General features: G+C 45.1%; 1 protein-coding gene across 10 annotated transcripts in view; it reads right to left on the reverse strand.

Moving 5' to 3' along the window:
- The window catches only part of LOC144754418 (zinc finger protein 618-like), a 1175017-nt gene that overhangs the window by 418813 nt on the left and 735423 nt on the right, over positions 1 to 20781 (reverse strand). For all 10 annotated transcript variants that reach the window (XM_078642172.1, XM_078642166.1, XM_078642168.1 and 7 more), the window contains one exon: positions 4475 to 4564. In XM_078642172.1, the coding sequence (XP_078498298.1) occupies positions 4475 to 4564 (90 nt within the window). The remainder of the gene's footprint in view (positions 1 to 4474; positions 4565 to 20781) is intronic.

The following is a 20781-nucleotide window of genomic DNA, read 5'->3' on the forward strand; positions in this document are numbered from 1 at the left end:
ATCGTGCACTTCTTACTAGTGATAGAATCAGGCAGGCAGATGACAGATGTGCTCTTCTTGCACATATTCCCTCCAACAAAAAGAACGACACCTGACAAAGAGAAGGCGTGGACCCTGACAGAAACGGGGAAAAACCTTGACAGAAACGTTAAGGTAAAAGGAGGCCCAACTGAAACTATACATGGAGAGTGCAGCTGCTGGAACTCTTTAAGTGGCAGTGTCCTTTTTGACTCAAATTACAGCCTGAATATTAGGCACTAATTTAAAATACTTTTGTAGGATATTGTGCCCAGTCAATTGTACTTCATTATGGCTAATTATTTCGATCAACTGCAATTAAAAAATAAAAAGCCACCCTCCTAAAGGGACGTTTTTTAGCTGCAGTCATTTTTAAAAACTAAAAGTATATTTCAAAATGTATTCCAGCATAACAGCGATGCACTTACTTTCTTAATGAATTCAGACACAATTCTTATGGAGGAGAATACACTAGCTTAGATTAGCAGAGGGTGCTGTTGCCTTGTCTTCATCTCGTTTCAAACATCTCATTTCCTTCAGTGCCTTAAGACCCTCATGGGTGAGTAGCCGCGCTATACAAACCCCTGATTGATTTACTGATTGAACACTATTCAGCCTCTGCAAGGAGCCCCTTAAACGTCTACTGGCTCATGACATTGGCAAGACATTCATCCTTATGTAAAAGTCTCATTTTCTTAAGACAGAAGTCGTTTGAAATTATTCCTTGACTCCTCATTTATCTGGGATGTTTGCTTCTATCTCTTACCAAACGTACATAAAGTCTTATGTTTCTAATTTACTCTCTGCAAATTGTTCAATTCGGACTGCCCCAGCTCGTTTTCTCAGGTGTATGTCCACTTCTTTCCTTCATACAGATCCAGTAGCTTTATTGATATCCTGGCCAGACACAAGTTTACATCCCAATTTCTCCAAGTTAGTTTTCAGATCATTTGTGTAGGCCTCAGTGTTTTGCATATGGTTAGTGATAGTGGCAACTTAAGTCTTGCAGGTCTCTCTAAATCCTCCCCCACACCGCCAAAAATCTTCAGACCACATCAGGCATCTCTCAATACTTTTTAACCAGCTGCCTACCAACAGCCATGCAACTTCAATTCTTCCAGTATTACTTCTATGGCCTTCACCTTTCAATACATTCTAACGCCTGAAGCTTCATGGGCCACAAAAAGCAAGTCTCGGAGGAAATCCACATATCAAAGAAAAATAACTTTGAGGCATGACTTTTCTAGTGATAGTCCAAATATTTCAAATTCTGGAAGACCTCACTGTGAGAAGTTGGCCTGATATATAATGTTCACTATTCTAGTGAGCACTTTGTATCAGTCCAAACAACCCATATTGATGTTTGGTTGTAAGTCAACCTGATAGACCAGCTATCCTAGTAGCATGGACACGTGCAGTCTTTAGGCTAAACTCTAGAGGGCGTGTTAAGCCAGCTGTTTTACCATCACATTTACCCCTTGAACACCAAGTGAAAGGACACCACACAAGTTGTTATGAAAATAAAGTATATTTATTTATAACAAGACTACCCTGAACTCTTTATGAGTCAGGGAGCTAAGCACAATACAAAACTCTTAAAGAAATACTGAAAGTCGCACAATTTACACAAATGCCCGAGGGGCACGAAAAACCATATACTACAAAAGTGGAATGCGAAATTACTAGCAGGTAAGTACTACTCTCATGGACTTTAGAAACGCTAGGCCTACAATGCTGAACCCTTAGATTAGAAGCAGGAGGCCTAGGGACGTCGTGTGCAGAGTGGGAACTCTCACGCGTAATGCGGGACAAAGTCTATGGATCCTAGTAAATGCAAAAGTTAGTGTTCTCGGGCGAACCCGACTAGGGAGGTCAAAAACGAAAGTGGATCTAGACACTTAGAGAGTTGGTCTACGCTGGAGCACCGGGGTACTCGGTTTACCTAGCCCAGGGGCTGCGGCTGCATAGGGTTCAAGTGTCGTCGGATTTCTTCGTTGACGAACCAGGAGCCTGAAGTAAAAGTTGCTGGCAGGCGACCAGTGAAGATGTTCTGGGCTGATCCAAGGACTGGATCAGTTGAAGAAGAGTACCTGTAAGCAGAGGGGACCAAGTTCTGAATCACTAGCCAGTGATTAGGTGGGCACCAGGATGGCACCGGACGAGGTCACTCAGCCAGGTGAAGAGGTGACACTGGATTCTGCTGCTGCACGGACCAGGGCGCTGATGTCGACCAGGCTGGAGGTCTGCGAGCTGTCCCACGTCGGATGTCTGCTGCTGGCGATGCTGGATCCGGTGAAGAAGGCAACAAGCCTTGGCTAAGGCAAGCCCACGCGGTGACACAAAATGGCGTCTGGGGTGGACCAGGAGGGTCCTAGGAAGTTCCCCTTCAAGAGGAGACAAGGGCCAGTCCTGGGGAGCTAGACCAGCGGTGAAACAAACGTAGGACGTCGTCTGGAGGGTCACTAGCCAACGGGCAAGTGACCTGGACAACGCGGTGAGCAGCAAAGAGCAGAAGGGCCCCACGCAGATCTCGTGGATGCAAGGGGGCTGAACTTCGGTGCTGGAGCTGCTCAGGGTCGGGGCTTCTCTTACCCCAAAGCACTCAGTCGAGGGTCACTCGATGGTCGTGCTGGACAAGCGTCGTGCAGTCTTGAAGATGGCCGGTCCCTCGAGGTCTCGTCACACCCACGAATCTCAGCTGGGCTGATGATGCAGGTAGAGGTCAGAGGTGCCAGGGAAGCCGGTTCTCGTCGAGCTGGGCAGTCTTGATCCGGAGGAGAGACTTACAGCAGACCGCGATGCTTGGGTGGTGCCTGCTGCTGCAGGGTGACTACTCCTTAGTCACAAGGGAGAATCTTAGGAAGAAGTCTTGAGTTCCTTTCGTGGAAAGTAGTTTCAGGAGTCAAAGATGATCTATTTGGAAGGGGGCCTGCTCCTACCTTTATCCTGAGAAAGGGGGCTGGCACGCGACTAAGTCCTGCCCTATGGGTGGGACTAGGAGGGGGTGGTTACACCCCTCTCCTTTGGCGGGCTTTTCCCCAGATCAGGGGCTGGAGTGCCCCTGGAACTGGTTCAAGCCGGCCTATGCACAGTGAGCACCGGGGTGCCACTTGCAGTCACCTACCTCTAAAGCCCTGCCTACCTGGGATACACAAAATCCTGTCTGGGATGGTGCTGGCACCGCCCCTGACAGGAAACCCTTTGTCCAGGCCTCCGTTGCTGGAAGGACTCCCAGCAGCAGGAGGGCAGACTTGTGTCTCGGTGGCAGCATCCATTTTGTGGAGCTGAGGCTATGTTCAACTTTAACCGGGGTTACAGCTACCAACATGTCTTCTCCCTCTAGAGGGGTGGAATGCTACCCCCGTCGCCAGAACTGGCGAGGGGGTAGTATTCCAAAGCGTATGACACCTTACACGACATGTTTAGATATTGTCAGACCAAAGTTACCATAACCGTGAGGATTATAAGGCACTTAAGAGTATATGGTCTGACGCTATCATGGAAACGGCTAAGGGATAGATCCCGAAAGCCGCAGACAGGCTCAGCTCATGCCAGAGCACCATCTCACACGATTCCAAGCACTCTGCCTTCAGGATTGTTAAGGCCTGCCATAGGAGTGACTGATAGGAGATCTGTGTGCCCATTTTAGGTTTAGATATAGGTATACTATATCTAAAGCAAAGGGTGATTACACCACCTTGCCTCAGCTGTCAAGCAGCCAGTTGTATCTGTTTAGTTAGTCAGCCCAGGGGTGGCATAATACATGCTGCAGCCCCTGGGAGACTTCTGGGTGCACCTCTGCCCTGGGTACAGGGACTTGGAGAGGGCCCAGTGCCAATCAGATATGTACCTAGGGTACATGGAATCCATTTTAACAGAGAGAGCAGTGGGCCTGGGGTCCTGAATAGCAGGGCCCCAGGTCAACTAAGTCAGAAAACCAGCAAAACACCAGGCAAAAAGTTGGGGGCAACCATAGTCAGGGATCTACCTTCCTACACTCACAACACACTTCGTTCAAGTCCACCTAAAACTACGCTCTTCTCCCCTTCCCTCTTTTACTTACACGTATGTTAACTGTGGCTTGCATCATCCGCTGTACTTCGAAGCATTTATTAATTGGCATTTCAATATACAGAAATCCCTGCCCCTTTTAGCACACATGCAGATTTGTGTGCAGTTGCTTTATTACAGATTACTGCAACATATACCTAAACATTTACATAAAGTAAAACCGAAATAAATAAAGAATTGCTAAAAGTCAAGACCATTTGATTAACTGCTAGACAGCACCTGCAAACGGAGCCACCATTAAAAAACATACTATGGCAGGTCATTACAGAAAAAGATTTTTCCAAATATATATAATGAAAGCCACAGTTAATCAATGACTATGAGTGATAATACATCGGTTTAAAGAAAACAAGTAACAGGTAGCAAACAAAGCAGGCAAACTTACTAATTGGTGCATGTAGGGCCACATGTTCCTGGTAAGGCGTGTAATACTTGTACTGCTTGCCACAAAATTCACAGGTGTAATTTCCAGTTTCTGTCAAAATAAAAAATAATATATGAATACCTTTATTTGTTGTTATGTACATTCACAGCCACATGATAATGCCTAACGGAGTAACGCTAAGCTGGCATAAATACTCCAGGACCCGACTCCCACCCCATTAGTTAAATCGCTTTTGGCAGCAGTCTAATATCGCATACGTGCAGCATGGCTATTGGTTCGATTAGTATGATTGTTTTAACTTAGGTTTAGAAGTCAACGGGGATGACAACACTTCATGACAGGACTGTAGAGGGGCATATGTGGGCTTCGCTGTTCATAGATAAAGGGGAAAACGTTTTGCTGTGCAAATTTTTTTTTGAAATATGCTCTGAAGTCAAGGCCATGGTGATAAATAGCACACCAAGAAGGAGATAACTGTCCAGTAAGAGGTGATCTGCATCCATGATGTCCAAAGAGATTACTCTAAGAAGAGTTGTTTGGGGAGAATAGAAACCGTTTGCAAAGAAGGCAAATGTATAGGGAGCCGGAGGATTTTTCTGTCGCAAATAATGAGGTCCATGACAACACCTAGGATTGGGTCTCAAGTCCAAAGCATTGGCTGGGAATAAAGAGTCTGAGATTTAAATGAGAAACGCTCTATTACACCCAGGTGAGGAACACTAATATTCTTTACAGGTATTATTAGTCAATAGAGGTTCAGTTGCCCAAAAGTGTACAAAAATGCTTCAAGTGCATACATTGCAACAATATGTTGAATTAATCGCTGTGCTATGAAAAGCCATGAGTGTGTTAAGTTAGACACGCCTCACAGAATGAGTACATTAATATAACGTGCTAGTATGCTGTAAGACCTCATTATAGCAAGTAAAATTCATTACCCAGTGAAATCAGGTTATTATAATTTGCAAACATATCCTCATTGCATGCCTGTAATGATACAGAAAGCAGCAGAGCACCAACTCTATTATATACTAAGCTGAGCATGTCATTCTGCCCACTTTGAGTTACTCAAAAGACAGCTTACAAAGTTAGATGGAGACAGCGTTCTAAAGCACAGCTTTCCATAAAGTAACAGTTGATGTCAAATGTTTCCCGGGCAGTGCAAGTAACCGCACCTCAAATGTCTGAGAAAAGTACCACATTTCACTTAAATCTTCCCTCCATACTTTCAGGTGGCGTTGAATGGGATAGCCCATTTAGCCATGTCATACCCCAAAGAAGAAACAAAAATGATTTGGTTTACATGAAACTCACACACCATCGTAGGACAGAGGGACTGACACATTCACTGGTAAAAACTCAAATAAGGGTCTCTATAATAAAAGACACCCATCTCTTCCACTTTTCTAATTGATACATGTATATGTACTTACATGTACTCAGTCTTTATCACTCATTCGCACTCTGTCTCCTTCGCTTATTCTTACTCACTCAGTCTTACTAACTCATGCAGTCTCACTCATTCTCACCCAGTCTCACCCAATCTCACTCTGTGATTCACTCAATCTCACTCTGATTCACCTAGTCGCACACATTCTGACTCACTCAATCTCACCATGACTCACTCATTCAATCACACCCATTCATAGCCAGTCTCACTGAGTCATCTAGTCCCATTCATTCGGATTAACTCAGTCACTCTAACTCACTCACACTCAGTGTAGGAGTAGTAAAGTTCGGACTCCTGAACTTTTTGACTAATAAACTGAGAAAAATCCTAACTTTAAGACTTTCGGTATTCACAGAAGGCATTTAGCAGTCCTAAAGTTAGGAGTCCTAACTTTACTACTCCTAAACGGCAAAAATCCTAACTTGAAGACTTTCGGTATTCACAGAAGGCATTTAGCAGTCCTAAAGTTAGGAGTCCTAACTTTACTACTCCTAAACTGAGAAAAATCCTAACTTGAAGACTTTCGGTATTCACAGAAGGCATTTAGGAGTCCTAAAGTTAGGAGTACTAACTTCTGTAAATACCGAAATTAGTACGTGCCTTCTGTGAATACCAAAATGGTAGTAAGTTTAGGATTTTGTCTTAAGTTAGTTCTGTGACTCGGGCCCAGGTGAATATTTCTATTGTGACAAGGAGACAGCTCCATTGTGGCTATATCAATTATATCTTACTGATTTTATGCACTGTTTTTAGGTGCAAGACCTGTGATGCAAATTTATTTCCAGTATCGTTTCAGCTACATAAATTAAATAAATACAAATAAATAGAAATGAAATTTTAGGGGGCTCCTAGGGCAGAGACTACGAGCATCAGGCACAAAAGGACCCATTTGTTAAATTAGAATTTAGAGTGTCCTGTCGGAGATTCTCCTGGACAATCCCTTTCTTTGTACATCAATATATTTATAAACAAGTCAATTGACTTCTGACTGATTTTGCAACTGGGGTGGCAGGTCGAATGGTAATTGAGAGAGAGATGGAGTAGGAGGAAGAGTGTATTTGGGAATACCACATTAGTCAAAGCAGAATAAAAGGAACCCCCCCATGTTTCCACAAAGAAGTAACCAACAGGTACTGTGTATCCTCTGTCGGAGCAAAGAACTAAAGCAAATCTCAAATCAATCACCCCATATGATGCCTACTTATTACATACCCTACTATGAGAAATGCATTGTCCCTTGAAACAAACATCCATTAGTGGGGTAACTAATTAAGAAAAATATCTAGGTCATTATTAAACTTTTATTCTTTTATCTTTTTCAAAATTATTTCAGAACCCTGCCTTAGGCAACTATGTGGATCCTCAGGGATCAAGAGTTCCATATGTTCCAATAATGGTGAGTGGGATCATTCTGGGTGGAATGTTACTACTGCAATAAGTGAGGAGTTACAAAAGCTGGAGCAAGGAGGCTGGCTTGTATTGATGTGATTTGAAACACATCTTCTCTTCTTGATGTGATGTATGGACCTACTTCTTTACATTGACGAAGACTAGGAGCATCATATGCACCCCAATTCAGAGTAAACTTCTCTAGTGCTACAGCTACAAACACAGTCAACAAAGCAGTGAACTCGAAACCCAGCCTGAACTACCTCTAGCCTTAAACGCTGATAAAAAGCAGAGTGTTCACAAAAGATCCATGTGATCTTGATGCCGGCTCCCATGCCGTTACTGGGATTTTCGTTTTGTTAAGAATTTAACCTCGGATCGGCTTAACTTCCCCCCCAACTGAGAGTGTATCACTGTCACAACATCGCTACCCATGTTGTTAAATCATGATACAGAGTGGCTCATGCCTACAACGAGCACAGAGCTTGTAACAACAGGTGTAACCTGAGGCACGAGGAATGTTAGAACATTCCACCCGCTGAGGGTCGAATGTTTTAAGTTAAAAAGAGGGAAATACAAAAAAGACATTGAAATATTGGAGCAGAAGGCATATAACAAGCATTGTAAGCCCTGAGCCACTCTAATGTCTTTAATGGAGATCTCAACATTGGAGTGTTTTAATTACGAAACAAAACATAAAAACATTTTCTCCATTTACAATTAGCTGTAGTCCTATTGCATCCCCCAGTTAACAGTTTATGCATATCAGACATGCTACCCAACACCCATGGCTTTGGTAATCGCTGGACATGTTTATGCCCAGTTGGCAGTAAAGGTATGATAACATTGAAGAATTACATAAAAAAATAAGATTGCATATAGATTTGAGGGATTAGTTTGTTACACGTGATATACAAATAGTCATTATCTATAAAGTGGAGACATCGGTGCACATGAAAGAGCAGAGTAGACATTAAGTTGCAGAACTGAACCCTTCCTTTGACCTAAAAGTGGTATGGGCAGCAAAACCCCTTGAATTCGCTCATCATCCGTTCACCCCCCACGCTGTCCCCAAAACCCCCCTCACACTCTCCAATGTCTTTCCCACCTGCTCCTCCCTTGGGTTGCTTAAGCCCCTGTGCTGATTTTTAAATGTGAGTCACCCTCCCCGTGGTTTCATAACCACCTCCTTCCCCCTTCCTGTGGTTTTACCCAACTTGTCTGCCCTCCAATGTGTTTCCCACTTGTATTGCTTCACCTCCCCAATCTCCCATTCAGTTTTTAGGTCTCGCCTCTCAATGCGCATGCGCATTTAGCGGAGCGAGACTATAGGGGCTTAAACAGACCTTACCTAGACTGGCGATTTGATGCTGTGCCCGTGCGCTTTTAGGTCAATGCGCAAGCGCATTGACCTAAAATGTGCGTGCACAGCATCAAATCGCCAGCCATCTGTTGCCCAGCTTGGTGCCGCTCCACCCCCTGCCTGATCAAAAGCTTTCACGGCTGGCCGTGCTTTCAGTTTCACGTCATTTAACTTGTTTAACTTGTTAATCCGTCGCCTCTCCCCTGCTCCTCCTCCCCCCCCCCACACACACAATGCAGAGAGCTTGCTTTTAATTATATCATTTCGGCAATACTTGGTTTTAACCCAAGTATGGAGTTTGCCAATCTGTCTTGCCAGAACGCATGCCTTCATTTCAACCACCACCTCCCGCCCGTCGCTCTGATATTCATATGTTCACACTGATTTACGATTTTTTTTAAATTTACTTGAAATGTTTTGTTTTTGGCGCTCGTGTTTTCAGTAGCTAATAAAGAAAGTTGCTCACATTTCTTCTTTCATCTCCAACCTACCACTTCTCCGTGTTGCTGCCTTTCGTCGCCTCCCTGTTGCTCACGCACCACGCAATGCCGAGAGCTTGTCCCCACCCCTCCTTTATCTTTAAACACTTCCTTTGCTGCCCCCGCCCCACACCCCTCCATACCGTCATCACTGGACTCGTGCTTTCACTCGCTCCATTTCTCCTCCCACCCAGCATGTTTATGTCTTGCTGCCCCCGCCCCACACCTCTCCCCACCGTTAACGCTGGTTTAAAAGGTAGGCTCCTTTCGGCGTTTTATTTATTAACATTGTTGTGCTTGTACGTTTGAAACCCAAGTATGGAGTTTCCCAATCTGTCTTGCCAGAACGCATGCCTTCATTTCACTGACCACCTCCCGCCCGTCGTTCTAACTATTATATGTTCACACTGATTTATGATTTTTTTTAAATTTACTTTAAATGTTTTGTTTGTGGAGCTCGTGTTTTCAGTAGCTCATAAAGAAAGTTGCTCACATTTCTTCTTTCATCTCCAACCTACCACTTCTCCGTGTTGCTGCCTTTCGTCGTCTCCCTGTTGCTCACGAACTCGAATTCGAGCTGTTCTGAACTAGAGTCTCATAATTTTCACAATTTTGCAGTAAAACGATCAAAGAGGTACTAACTTAATTTCGACATCATTATTGAAGTGCAGTTTATCTTGTCTTCTCAGTACTTTGTACATCTCTCTAGAGATGTGGCCTAACGACCAGAGCTGCCATCTAAGTCACGTATATACAAAACATGTTGCATTACAAATGCTATAGGTGTCACATTCGCGAAAGTTATAACTATTGGCATTGTAAATGACAAAGCTATCAATTTAGCTATTTTAAAAACCAACCCATAAATAAAATATTTGTCATTTACAAGACCAATAGCTCCAACTTTTCTAATGCGAGACCTATTGCATTTCTAATGCTTGTTTTACCTGTTGGCCAGCAGCACAGGCTGCTGAGCAACATGCTTCAAGTAAAATAAAAAAAGAGCAGACCACGTCATAGTGCTTTTATTTTTTTACTTTAAACTTATGCTGTGCAAAATGTAATTTTTTTAAATTAAATTGGCAAAGCTAATAGGATTGGCATAGGCAAAACCTATTGGGTTTGCCAATGTGTGTTTAGTCCTGTTTAGGTAGTCTGCAACAGCAGAAATGCAGCAATTGTAGGACTTCAATAGTGACTTAAGTGTCTGTTACGCAAGACCTAAAAGATAAAGGCCCCAATGTGTCTTCATATGAAATTAAAAACACATTTATTATCAATCAAAGGTAGTGGGCAACGTAAAAAAGAAAGCAATTGTAAGTGACTCATATAAAGAAATTACACTTTATATCCAAATTCCCATATAGTCACAAGTCAACCCTTTAGTCTGCAATAGCAGAAATGCCACACTTCCAAGACTTCAATAGCGGCTCAAGTATCTGTTACGCAAGCCATAAAATATATTTTTTAAACAAAAAAAGTGGTTGAAGAAGCGCTTTCTAAATCTCAGCCACTAGCAATCATTAGGGGCCACATTCCACGCCTTCATTTCTGCCCCACTTTAAGAGAAAACAATCCTTAACAAATCAGCTTTTGTTCTGCGCTCCCGTGATAATCGATCCCAAACTGAAAGGCCACGTTCCCTTCGGACAGAGCAAAACCAATCCTAGACCCTTATCGGCCTGCATGGGCCTAGTCAGTGAGGTAGGTGCAGTTTCAGTACTATGGTGCAGTGAGTATAGGACCCACAAATCTAAGCATACTCATAGTTGTGTGTGGGATAAATAAACGACTGCCACCCACAATCACTCAATGACCTTTGAGCATGCACTGAGCAGTTGCTAGAATCTCAAATCTAACTGTTCTTAATATTAAGCTGCTCCCGTTTCATTTTTAAGTATCAGAACATTTTTCTTTCAGCCTTCATGTTTTCCTTGAGACCGAGTTTTGGGTGACATGTATTTTTGGACGAGAACCTCCATGCAGTCGCTTAAATGTATACAATTATATGAAATAACAGGGTGGATGAAATGGTTTTAAGCAGAGAATTCGATCACATACCCATATCGATTACATTAGGATGAGATGAGTAAGTATGACCTGGCCTGGGTATATCCCTTGACACTTCTCTGTACTGCAAAACGCAATAACAAAACCAACATCTGCTTATTGAACGGGAGGAATCTTTTGCATTAACTATGAACTATATCTAATGACGAGATGGTTGCAATCACATTGTTTAAACTGTGTATGTGTTATAATCTGAAAAACGGAATAAACAATTTTTTTTAAACTATTAACTAGATCTCCAAAAAACTTCAGCAGGATGCACAATGGATGGTGTTAAATACTGCATTGAAGCTCTAACAACACCTACATCAGCTACATCAGCTAACTTATGCAAACTGTCTGTATGTATCCAACTGTTCTGCTAAACACCTGATCACATGATGCCCATGCTCTTTAAGTTATGACTCAAATGTACATTTTCAGGAGTCTAATGGCTGTGGGTGAATTGTATATTATTAAAAAGTGTATTACTCAATTCCACATACAAATTATTTCACAGCTCTTCACACCTCATATTATTTGCATACATTTTTTTCCCATAGGAGAGACTGTGATGGATTCAAAGATCAGAAGCAAATCTTTTTATTGTGTCCTATCGTTTGTTCATATAGGGCTATACATAGACTTGCACCACCACCTGGCGGTGCAGATGATCACCACCCGTGGCACCATTTTTCATGAACACCTATGGGGTAGAAGATAGGCTGAACGGAAGCACAGGGAACTGTGAATGTTGATCTCCCACTACGAATCACAAGTATTTCCTCTCCTGCTGAGCAATCAGGACATGGAAATAAGCATCATACAGTTCAACTGACAGTCTTAATCGTGAAAAACAACGAGAGCATGTGGCAGATTATCTTGAATTTTTCCTTGTTAACAATCATACAAATTTAAAGTCCAAAATTAGACATAGCCCCGTTCCTTTCTTGTGGACATGGATGTACCAAGAGTAGCTACCTTTCTCCATGTTCAGGGAAGAACAAATTATCGCTTCCATGGCCAAGAGCAGTAAGGAACATGTTGCACCCGTAAGTATATGTTCAAGGTGTGTAGCGCTTCAGATTCGAATGCTTTAGATACATACGGCTGCTATCTAGTGATTGACAAGAATGGATACAACTTGATTTTCTTCGAAGATGTCTTTGAGTCATAAGGTCTAGTAACTCCACCAGAGTAAGTAAGTAAACTTTGTTGTACAGTTAATTAAAACCATTACAAACAATTTCCATTTTTACGCAAAAAAAGAGAGGACAACAAATTACAATAATAGTTTAACGCTAAAAAGGCTCTTTGTTCAGAATACAAGATAAAAACTATAAAACATGCGGTTAATATTTTCTGAGCCTCAGATAAACATAAAGGCTAGCCCAGAAATTCCCTTGTCAGAACCCTTTCTACTACGGGGGATGTTGGGAAGGGAATAGAGTACCATTCGTACGGATTATTAAAAGCCTTAATAAGGCGACCAGGGGGCCGTTGGAACGATTTCGTTGCTCAGTGCACATATATGAGGCTGTCCTAACAAAAAAAAATGAGGGGGACTTATTACAAGCAAGGGCATTGACAGTTGGTGCAGAGGAGCTAGGGTTAGCCACCCCCCTGGGGTAAATTAATTTCGCTCAATCTCCCTTTCCACCCGACTAGTTATTAGAACCTTTGGTGCAGGGGGGCGACATGAGATAACCCACCGCATGATCTTAAGCTATCGTAGTTTCGAACCATCAAAAGTTGAAAACGCGATGCCCAAAAATATTCATTAACAGAGTGATTTTAAAATCACGATCGTCGCCCCTTTAGATGTAGTGTCCTGGATCAAAAAGGTCCAAATGCCAATACTGTTCTTCCTTTTTCTTCGCTGGGATATTCAGGAGCTTTTCTTTGCATAAGTCATTAGAGTGTGTTCTCCTCTGTATCCATACTCCTGTCTCTGTGAGGCTCTATTTGTTTTTGAGTCGAGCTTCGGACGCTGCTAAGAATGTTACCATCCGGTAGCTCAATTGGATATCATCGCCACTAAAGCATGCCAGCACCGCTTGCCTGCAAGTCCGAATCCGTTTTCTGTTAAAGAGCGGTCTCAGGAGGACCCGTCGTTCTTGTAATAGTTCCCTGCAAATGGTTATCAGATTCACTATGTTTTCTTCACCTCCGCCGCAAAGACGACACTTTACTGGTGTCTGGGCCCGTAACCAAGGGGGTAGATGATTTGCCGAGGGTAGCAGCCCTAGGCGCAACTTCAAAATTTTTGGGGGAGAAGCCAGTCTAGAGGTATCCTTGAGGCAAGGTTTTAATGTAGGATTGTATTGTAAGCCAGCCGTGTGCCCGCTCTACTAGGGATGTTTTATCCTGCAAGAGTGATTCTTTCCTGATAGTCTTGTTTACTGCTTTTTTTAAGCCTGCCGGGGCCCCTGGGAGTTCCCATAGCTGTCATAGTCCCAGTTGGTTGATGGCAGCTTTCAAATAGAGCCTTGCAGGGCAGGTTTCTTTGGTTTGTAGCTCCTTCCACAGGAGAGCGTTTAGCGTATTCGATTCTCCCCTGCTTATTTTGCACCAGATGTTTATATATGATCCTTTGCGTGCCAGCTCTTCTCTTTGGAGCCCGAATTCAAGTCTCATCTGTGCGGGAGATGTGTAGCTTGGCAAGCCGAACATCATGAGCAGTGCTCTTGCTACGGTGCCATCAACTGTAGCAGCATCCCTCCCTCTCACAGCCTCGCTGCCATAAGTGATCGCTGGAATTAGTTTTGCTTGGATCACCTTTATAAGAGGAAGGAGACTTGGACCGGTGATCTTGTTTTTTAATTTTCTTAAAGCTACCACAGTCATTAGACCTTTCTTATTTATGGCGTCATATTGTGGCTTGAAATTGCCCTTGTCGTCTATGATGACCCCCAAATATCTGTATTTACAGACGATATCCAGCTTCATTAATGCCAAGAACCAGTTGTTTGTTATTCTCTTTTTGTTGATGTTAATGCACATGACTTTGGATTTCTCTTGGTTAATGCTAAGCATATTTGTTACAGAATATCATGATGTTATGCCCAACAGCCGCTGTAAGCCTACCGGGGTTTGGCTAATGAGTACCTGGTCGTCTGAATAGAAAAGGTTGGACAACTGGGTGCCGCCTAGCTTGGGTGCGCGTGGATTGCTTTCATTCAGCAATGTTGATAGCTCTCCCATAAAAAGATTGAAAAAAGTGTTGGGGCTAGCACACAGCCTTGTTCAACCCCTGTGATTTTTGGGATCTTCCTCGATAGATATTCAACGTTACCTAGTTTAATTTGCACCTGTGTGTCGCTATGCAGGAGGATTTGTTGATTTAGGAGCAGTGACGGGATGTTCAACTTTCTTAGTTTTTGCCACAAAAGGTTTCTATTGGCCCGGTCGAATGCGGAGCTGTAATCGATGTAGCACAGGTATAGTAGTTGTTTTACTGTAAAAGCAGCATCAATTATGAGGGATAGAGCTAGAATATTGGTAGTCGTCCCTGAGGAAGTCCAAAATTAGACATAGCCCTGTTCCTTTCTTGTGGACATGGATGTACCAAGAGTAGCTACCTTTCTCCATTTTTAGGGAAGAACAAATTATCGCTGCCATGTCCAAGAACAGTAGGGAACATGTTGCACCCGTAAGCATATGTTCAAGGTGTGTAGCGCTGCAGATTCGAATGGTTTAGATACATACGGCTGCTATCTAGTGATTGACAAGAATGGATACAACTTGATTTTCTTCAAAGATGTCTTTGAGTCACATGGTCTAGTAACTCCACCAATTGCTGGCAATGTGCATGGGCATCGGCTCCATTGTTAGATTATTTTTTACACGCTGCCTATGGAAATGATGCGTAGAGATACAGAAGATGACCACGTAAAGGAGGAGGAGGAAACCTATCTGCAACATCCAGAGGCTTCCAGGGAGGCAGGTGGGTGCATGAGAATGCATAGCAGGGGAACTAACATTATCCATTTGTGACATGTGTAGTTGTAGAAACACATGCTGGGCATATACTTCTAAGCTGTCCTCCCCCAGGCGGTGGCTAACTGGAGGATATAGCATATGATTTAAAAGGTGTACAAAGGACAGCCTGGCCCATGTTCGCTTTTTGGAGAGTCAAGACATCTGCACAGTAATGCTTGGTGAGGGTGCAGAGTTGACCAGGTAGATGTTTTGCAGATGTCAGCCATTGGAATTTTACCCAAGAAGGCCATCAAGGCCCCCTTTTTGCAGGTAGAGTGGGCTCTGGCAGGGACAGGCAAAATTATTTTAACTTTAGTATAAAAGGTCTGGATACATTTGACGAACCAATGTGCTATTGCCTTAGCAGGGCCTTTGTGTGGCTTGGCAAAGGAGCTAAAAAACTGCTGTATCTAACAGAAGGTTTTTGTTCTGTCAATGTAATACATAATTACTCTTTTGACATCGAGTGCCTGAAAAGCAGTCTCAACCACGGACTATGGAGAAGGGAAAAGTACCAGGAGCTTAATAGTTTGATTGAGGGGGAATGAAGAGACCAATTTGTGGAGAAAGTTTGGATTTGTTCTAAGGGTTAGTCCATCGGGGTGAATTTGAAAGAAGGGTTCTTCCAGTGTAAGATTTTGAAGTTCACTCACACGTCTAAGGGAGGTAATAGCCACTAGGAAAACTACCTTCAAGGAGAGGAATTGCATAGGGCATGAATGAAGTGGTTCTAAAGGAAGGTCCATAAGTATGCTGAGGACTATGTTGAAATTCCAGGTGGGGGGCTGGACGCAACCTGGCTTGAATGACTCTTAAGTCCCTCCATAAATGTTTTAATCACTGGAACCCTGTAGATTGATACGGGTTTCCTGTTCTGAAGGTAAGCAGCAACGGCAGCAATATTAAGCCTAATGAAGGTGGAAGCGTGGCTCAACTTGTACAAGTGAAGCAGGTAACATACAGCCTTGGACGGCTGTCTGTAGAGGGTTGATGTGCTTATGAATACAGCACTGCACACATCTATTCCATTTGACTGAATAACAGGCTCTGGTCTAAGGCCTGCAGACCTCTTTCAGGATGGTCAAACTCTGGAGGCAGGCTGAGGTAGCCAAATTCTAAGACCTAAGGAGCCATATCCCAAAATTTAGCCGTTTGAGCTTTGAGTGCCTCAGTGTGCTATGGTTCTGTGTGAGAAGGTATGTCTGTTGGATTTCTAATCGTGAGGCTCTAGGTCAAGGAGGGTTGTGAACAAGGGATGTCTGGCCCAGATGGGGCTACCAGGATGAGAATGAGAGAGCTCTGTTGAAGCTTTCAAACCACGAAAAGAAGGAACAAGTCAGAAAAGCACAGGCTGCTATCCCTAACCATTGTGCAATGCCCAAGGACTGTGGATGTGGTTACCTGGAGGCTAAGTTTGGGCATTTTGTATTACCAGTAGAGGCAAACAGGTTTACGTAGGGGAAACTCCACTGATGGAAGTATGAGAGTAGGACTTGTGGGTGGATTTCTCCCTTGTGGACTTGTTGCTGCAGCCTGCTGAGAAGGTCTGTTAACTGCTGTCCACTCCCGGCAGCAACTCAACCAGCAGGGAGACTGTGGTGGATTGCCTACCACCAAATGCTCTGTGCTAGCACAGGTCGCAGTGGAGAGTGAGTGAGTACCACCCTGCTTCTGTCACTAAAAAATGGCGGTCACGTTTTTTAGTCCGAATGAGAAATACCTTGAGCTGTAAGTGACAAAGAACGCTTCGAGAGCTAGCTGGATGGCCAGCTGCTCCCAGTAGTTGACGTGGAAGCCCTGCTGACTGGATGTCCACATTCTTTGGATGGTCAAATTCTGTAAACGAGTCCCTCACCCTGTGAGAGCAGCGTCCGTTGTGATAGCCACTGGGAGCACTGGGTTATGAAAGGGCCGGCCATGCAACAGGTTCTTGCTGTTCCACCACTGCAGAGTGATGGGGTGCTGCCTCAAAGCGACATTAGATCCTCCCATTGATCCTGTGATTGTGACTACTGTGTAGCTGGCACTCCTGAAATGGATGCATGTGTAACCGGACATGGGTAACTAAGGCAATACAAGAGGCCAGCATGCTGAGGAGGCGCAGGACCATCCTGATCATTACTTGACGACCTGGCTGAAAAAGGGGTGCCTTGATTTGAAAGCTTGCACCATTGCTGGGCTGGAGTAGGCTTTCCCAGTGACCTATCACAACATCCCACACAGGTGCAGAACAAACTTCCATTGAGTCCAGCGAACCCACACATGGGGGGAACTTGGCAGCAACTAAAGAGGCTCTAACATTGGGGGCTGGCAGGGCCCAGTCCAGCAGCCAAACTGGCTTCCAAAGTATTATGGACCCTAGTGGAACTGTTAAGGGCAAGGATGCCAGTCCCCCCAGACAACCATCATCAAACGAGTTAAAGGATGTACCATCAACGCATGGCCCCAACCTGGTATTGGAATCTACAACCACTCTCCACCCACCTCAACCACTGGGCGAGGAATCTACGTTAACTGGACTCCTGGGTTTTCTGGTCCAACCACATCCTCATCTAGATGGTGACTTCAAATCTCCCATAATTGTCAAGCCTCGACAGCTTCCTATACCTGACGTCCCCACTGGATCCTCACAACAGCCCATCACTAATAACAGAGGAACCCAACTGGGGGGCAAGTATCCAACAGTTCAGCCGGTAGATCAAACTAGGAATTCCACCATTATTCTTTTTACCCCAGAATAAGAATCAAAGGGTCCATTTAACATCTTGAACAGAGGGAACTTACTGCGACTCCTCTGCACCATACTAACCTTAAACGATCTATGCTCAGCTGACCTGCTCTCAGTTGAATTCATAAAAGTAGATAAAACACAGCATTTGGAAGCTACAAAAGCAACCTGGAGGTCATCTGAAATTGTAAATAAAATCTTGGAGGAGCAACCCTCAAAGCATGGGGGATCCAATCTGTCTTACACCACAACACAGGATATCCGTTCCTCCTGCTTGAGAGACCACGTGATGGACCAACTATGAATTGCTCCAAGAACCACGTCAGTGCTTAGGGGCGCCCAGGGACGATCACCACCAAAGACTCAGGCGTTAAACACCCAAAAGAGCACAACGGCTTCTTATTCAGACAACCCAGATTACTTCCGGACTTTCAGAAGGATCAATACCTTGAGTTACCCACAATGACGGGGCAACCTAACGAGGGCGGGTTTGAACTTGGACATTCCGCTACTGAAACTATGTTCGTGGAAAATAAATGGGCAAAACAACAAGGCTGTTGACACCGAATTTCTTCAATACGCAAAATCATTCAACATCATCCCATTACAGGAAACATGGCTAGAGGAGCCTGCGCAAATAGAAGGCTACACTTGTTTTCACTCTCCAGCTATTAGGAAAAGTAAATATGGTCGGCTAGCGGGTGGTCTAGCTGCCTACATCAAAATCACAAAAATCCACAGTGCTCAGGAATTAACTTCTCACTCTCCAGCTATAAATACTCTTAAGCTCAAACTAAACCTCAGCGGGGAAAAAAGAAGAGGTGCTGCTGACTAACATCTACATCAATCCAAAAAAGAAAAAACAGTAGTCGAAATCTTTAATGGACTATCTGCATCAATTACTGACTACGCACATCCCCTCCAATTTCATTTTGTCTGGGGACTTTAACCAATACATCCTAGGCTCTTCCTCAAACAAGGACATTCAAGCCCAGTCTTTCTACTGGAATATCCCAATCCAATCCCTTAGTGGCCAGGAAAAAACTCCAAAGTGGGGGAAAGAACTGTTAGAAGATCTGGAGCATATTGGGCTGAGAGTTCTAAATGGAAGATTTGCTGATGATTCACCACCTGCCGCTTAATTTCACTCAGGCAACGCAACCTCCACAATAGACTATAAGCTAGAGTCTCTCCCATTCTTTCATCATATACTAGGCTTCATTTAAGGCACACACCTGCCTGCACTCTTCGACCTGCTGCCAGATCTCCCGAGGCTTCTCCGGGAGCAACGTTACTTTTAGAACTTCCTGACTTTTAACTCGCCACCTACCTGCACTGCTGCAAAGCGCCTCGGACCCGGCGCTTTGATTCTTCCTGGCTGCTCCTCTCCTGCGCGCGACCGGACCGCCACCGCTGATCGCCCCCTCCTCGCCTGGCTCTCGGAGGGGGACAGGCGGCTCCACCATCGTGGGCAGGTCTGGCCTCGGTGCTGCAGCTCTTTGGCTCCTCCCCCCCTGGCTAATCATTTAAGGCACACACCTGCCTGCACTCTTCGACCTGCTTCCAGATCTCCCGAGGCTTCTCCGGGAGCAACGTTACTTTTAGAACTTCCTGACTTTTAACTCGCCACCTACCTGCACTGCTGCAAAGCGCCTCGGACCCGGCGCTTTGATTCTTCCTGGCTGCTCCTCTCCTGCGCGCGACCGGACCGCCACCTCTGATCGCCCCCTCCTCGCCTGGCTCTCGGAGGGGGACGGGCGGCTCAACCATCGTGGGCGGGTCTGGCCTCGGCGCTGCAGCTCTTTGGCTCCTCCCCCCCTGGCTAATCATTTAAGGCACACACCTGCCTGCACTCTTCGACCTGCTTCCAGATCTCCCGAGGCTTTTCCGGGAGCAACGTTACTTTTAGAACTTCCTGACTTTTAACTCGCCACCTACCTGCACTGCTGCAAAGCGCCTCGGACCCGGCGCTTTGATTCTTCCTGGCTGCTCCTCTCCTGCGCGCGACCGGACCGCCACCGCTGATCGCCCCCTCCTCGCCTGGCTCTCGGAGGGGGACGGGCGGCTCCACCATCGTGGGCGGGTCTGGCCTCGGCGCTGCAGCTCTTTGGCTCCTCCACCCCCTGCCACGCCCCCTTGACCCTCCTTCCTCATGTGTCGTCCCTACATAACAGCCCCTGTCTTCCGGCGGCGCAGCGGGCGGGCGCAGCGGGCGCGACGGAGGCGCGCCGAAGTTGCGCCCAAGTTAAGCCCGTCTGCGCCCGTCCGCGACGGGTCGGGACCAGGGGCCACACACCCTGCTCCTCGCTTGGTCTATACCTCCTCTCAACTCATAGCACTCTCTGTCTTTTCCCCCCCACCTCCCCTACATCAGCTACACACACTTGGTATTCTTTCGTCTTCCTCCCATCACCTGATGCCGATCACTCCCAACTCCTCTCCTATTATATCTCCTCCGATTGTTCGCCCCCCCCCCCCCTGTTCCTACTGTGGCCTCGCCCTACTTACTTAACACCCGGTCTGCTGTTAAACATCAGACAGCACTCTTTAATCTTTTGACTACTGACTCCCCTGACTTTTTATTTCTGACTGAAACTTGGTTTTCTGCTGACTCTCTCCCTGATCTTTTAGCCATCCTCCCCGACACCTATTACGCCCTCCGAGCTGATCGCTCGGATGGTAGGGCCGGTGGAGGGGTGGCGATGATCATCCGGTCGGCACTCAAATTTCAACTTCTTCCTCACTCCCCCATACCCAACGTGGACTATCTCGTGGCCCGTTCTCTTAATCTTCCCTCTCCTCTCACTGTTGTTCTTGTCTATCGTCCCCCCCAATCGATGCCTTCTTTCGTAGTTTCCATCCAGGATC

Source organism: Lissotriton helveticus, chromosome 5_1 (genome assembly GCF_964261635.1).
Source record: "Lissotriton helveticus chromosome 5_1, aLisHel1.1, whole genome shotgun sequence".
Taxonomy (NCBI): domain Eukaryota; kingdom Metazoa; phylum Chordata; class Amphibia; order Caudata; family Salamandridae; genus Lissotriton; species Lissotriton helveticus.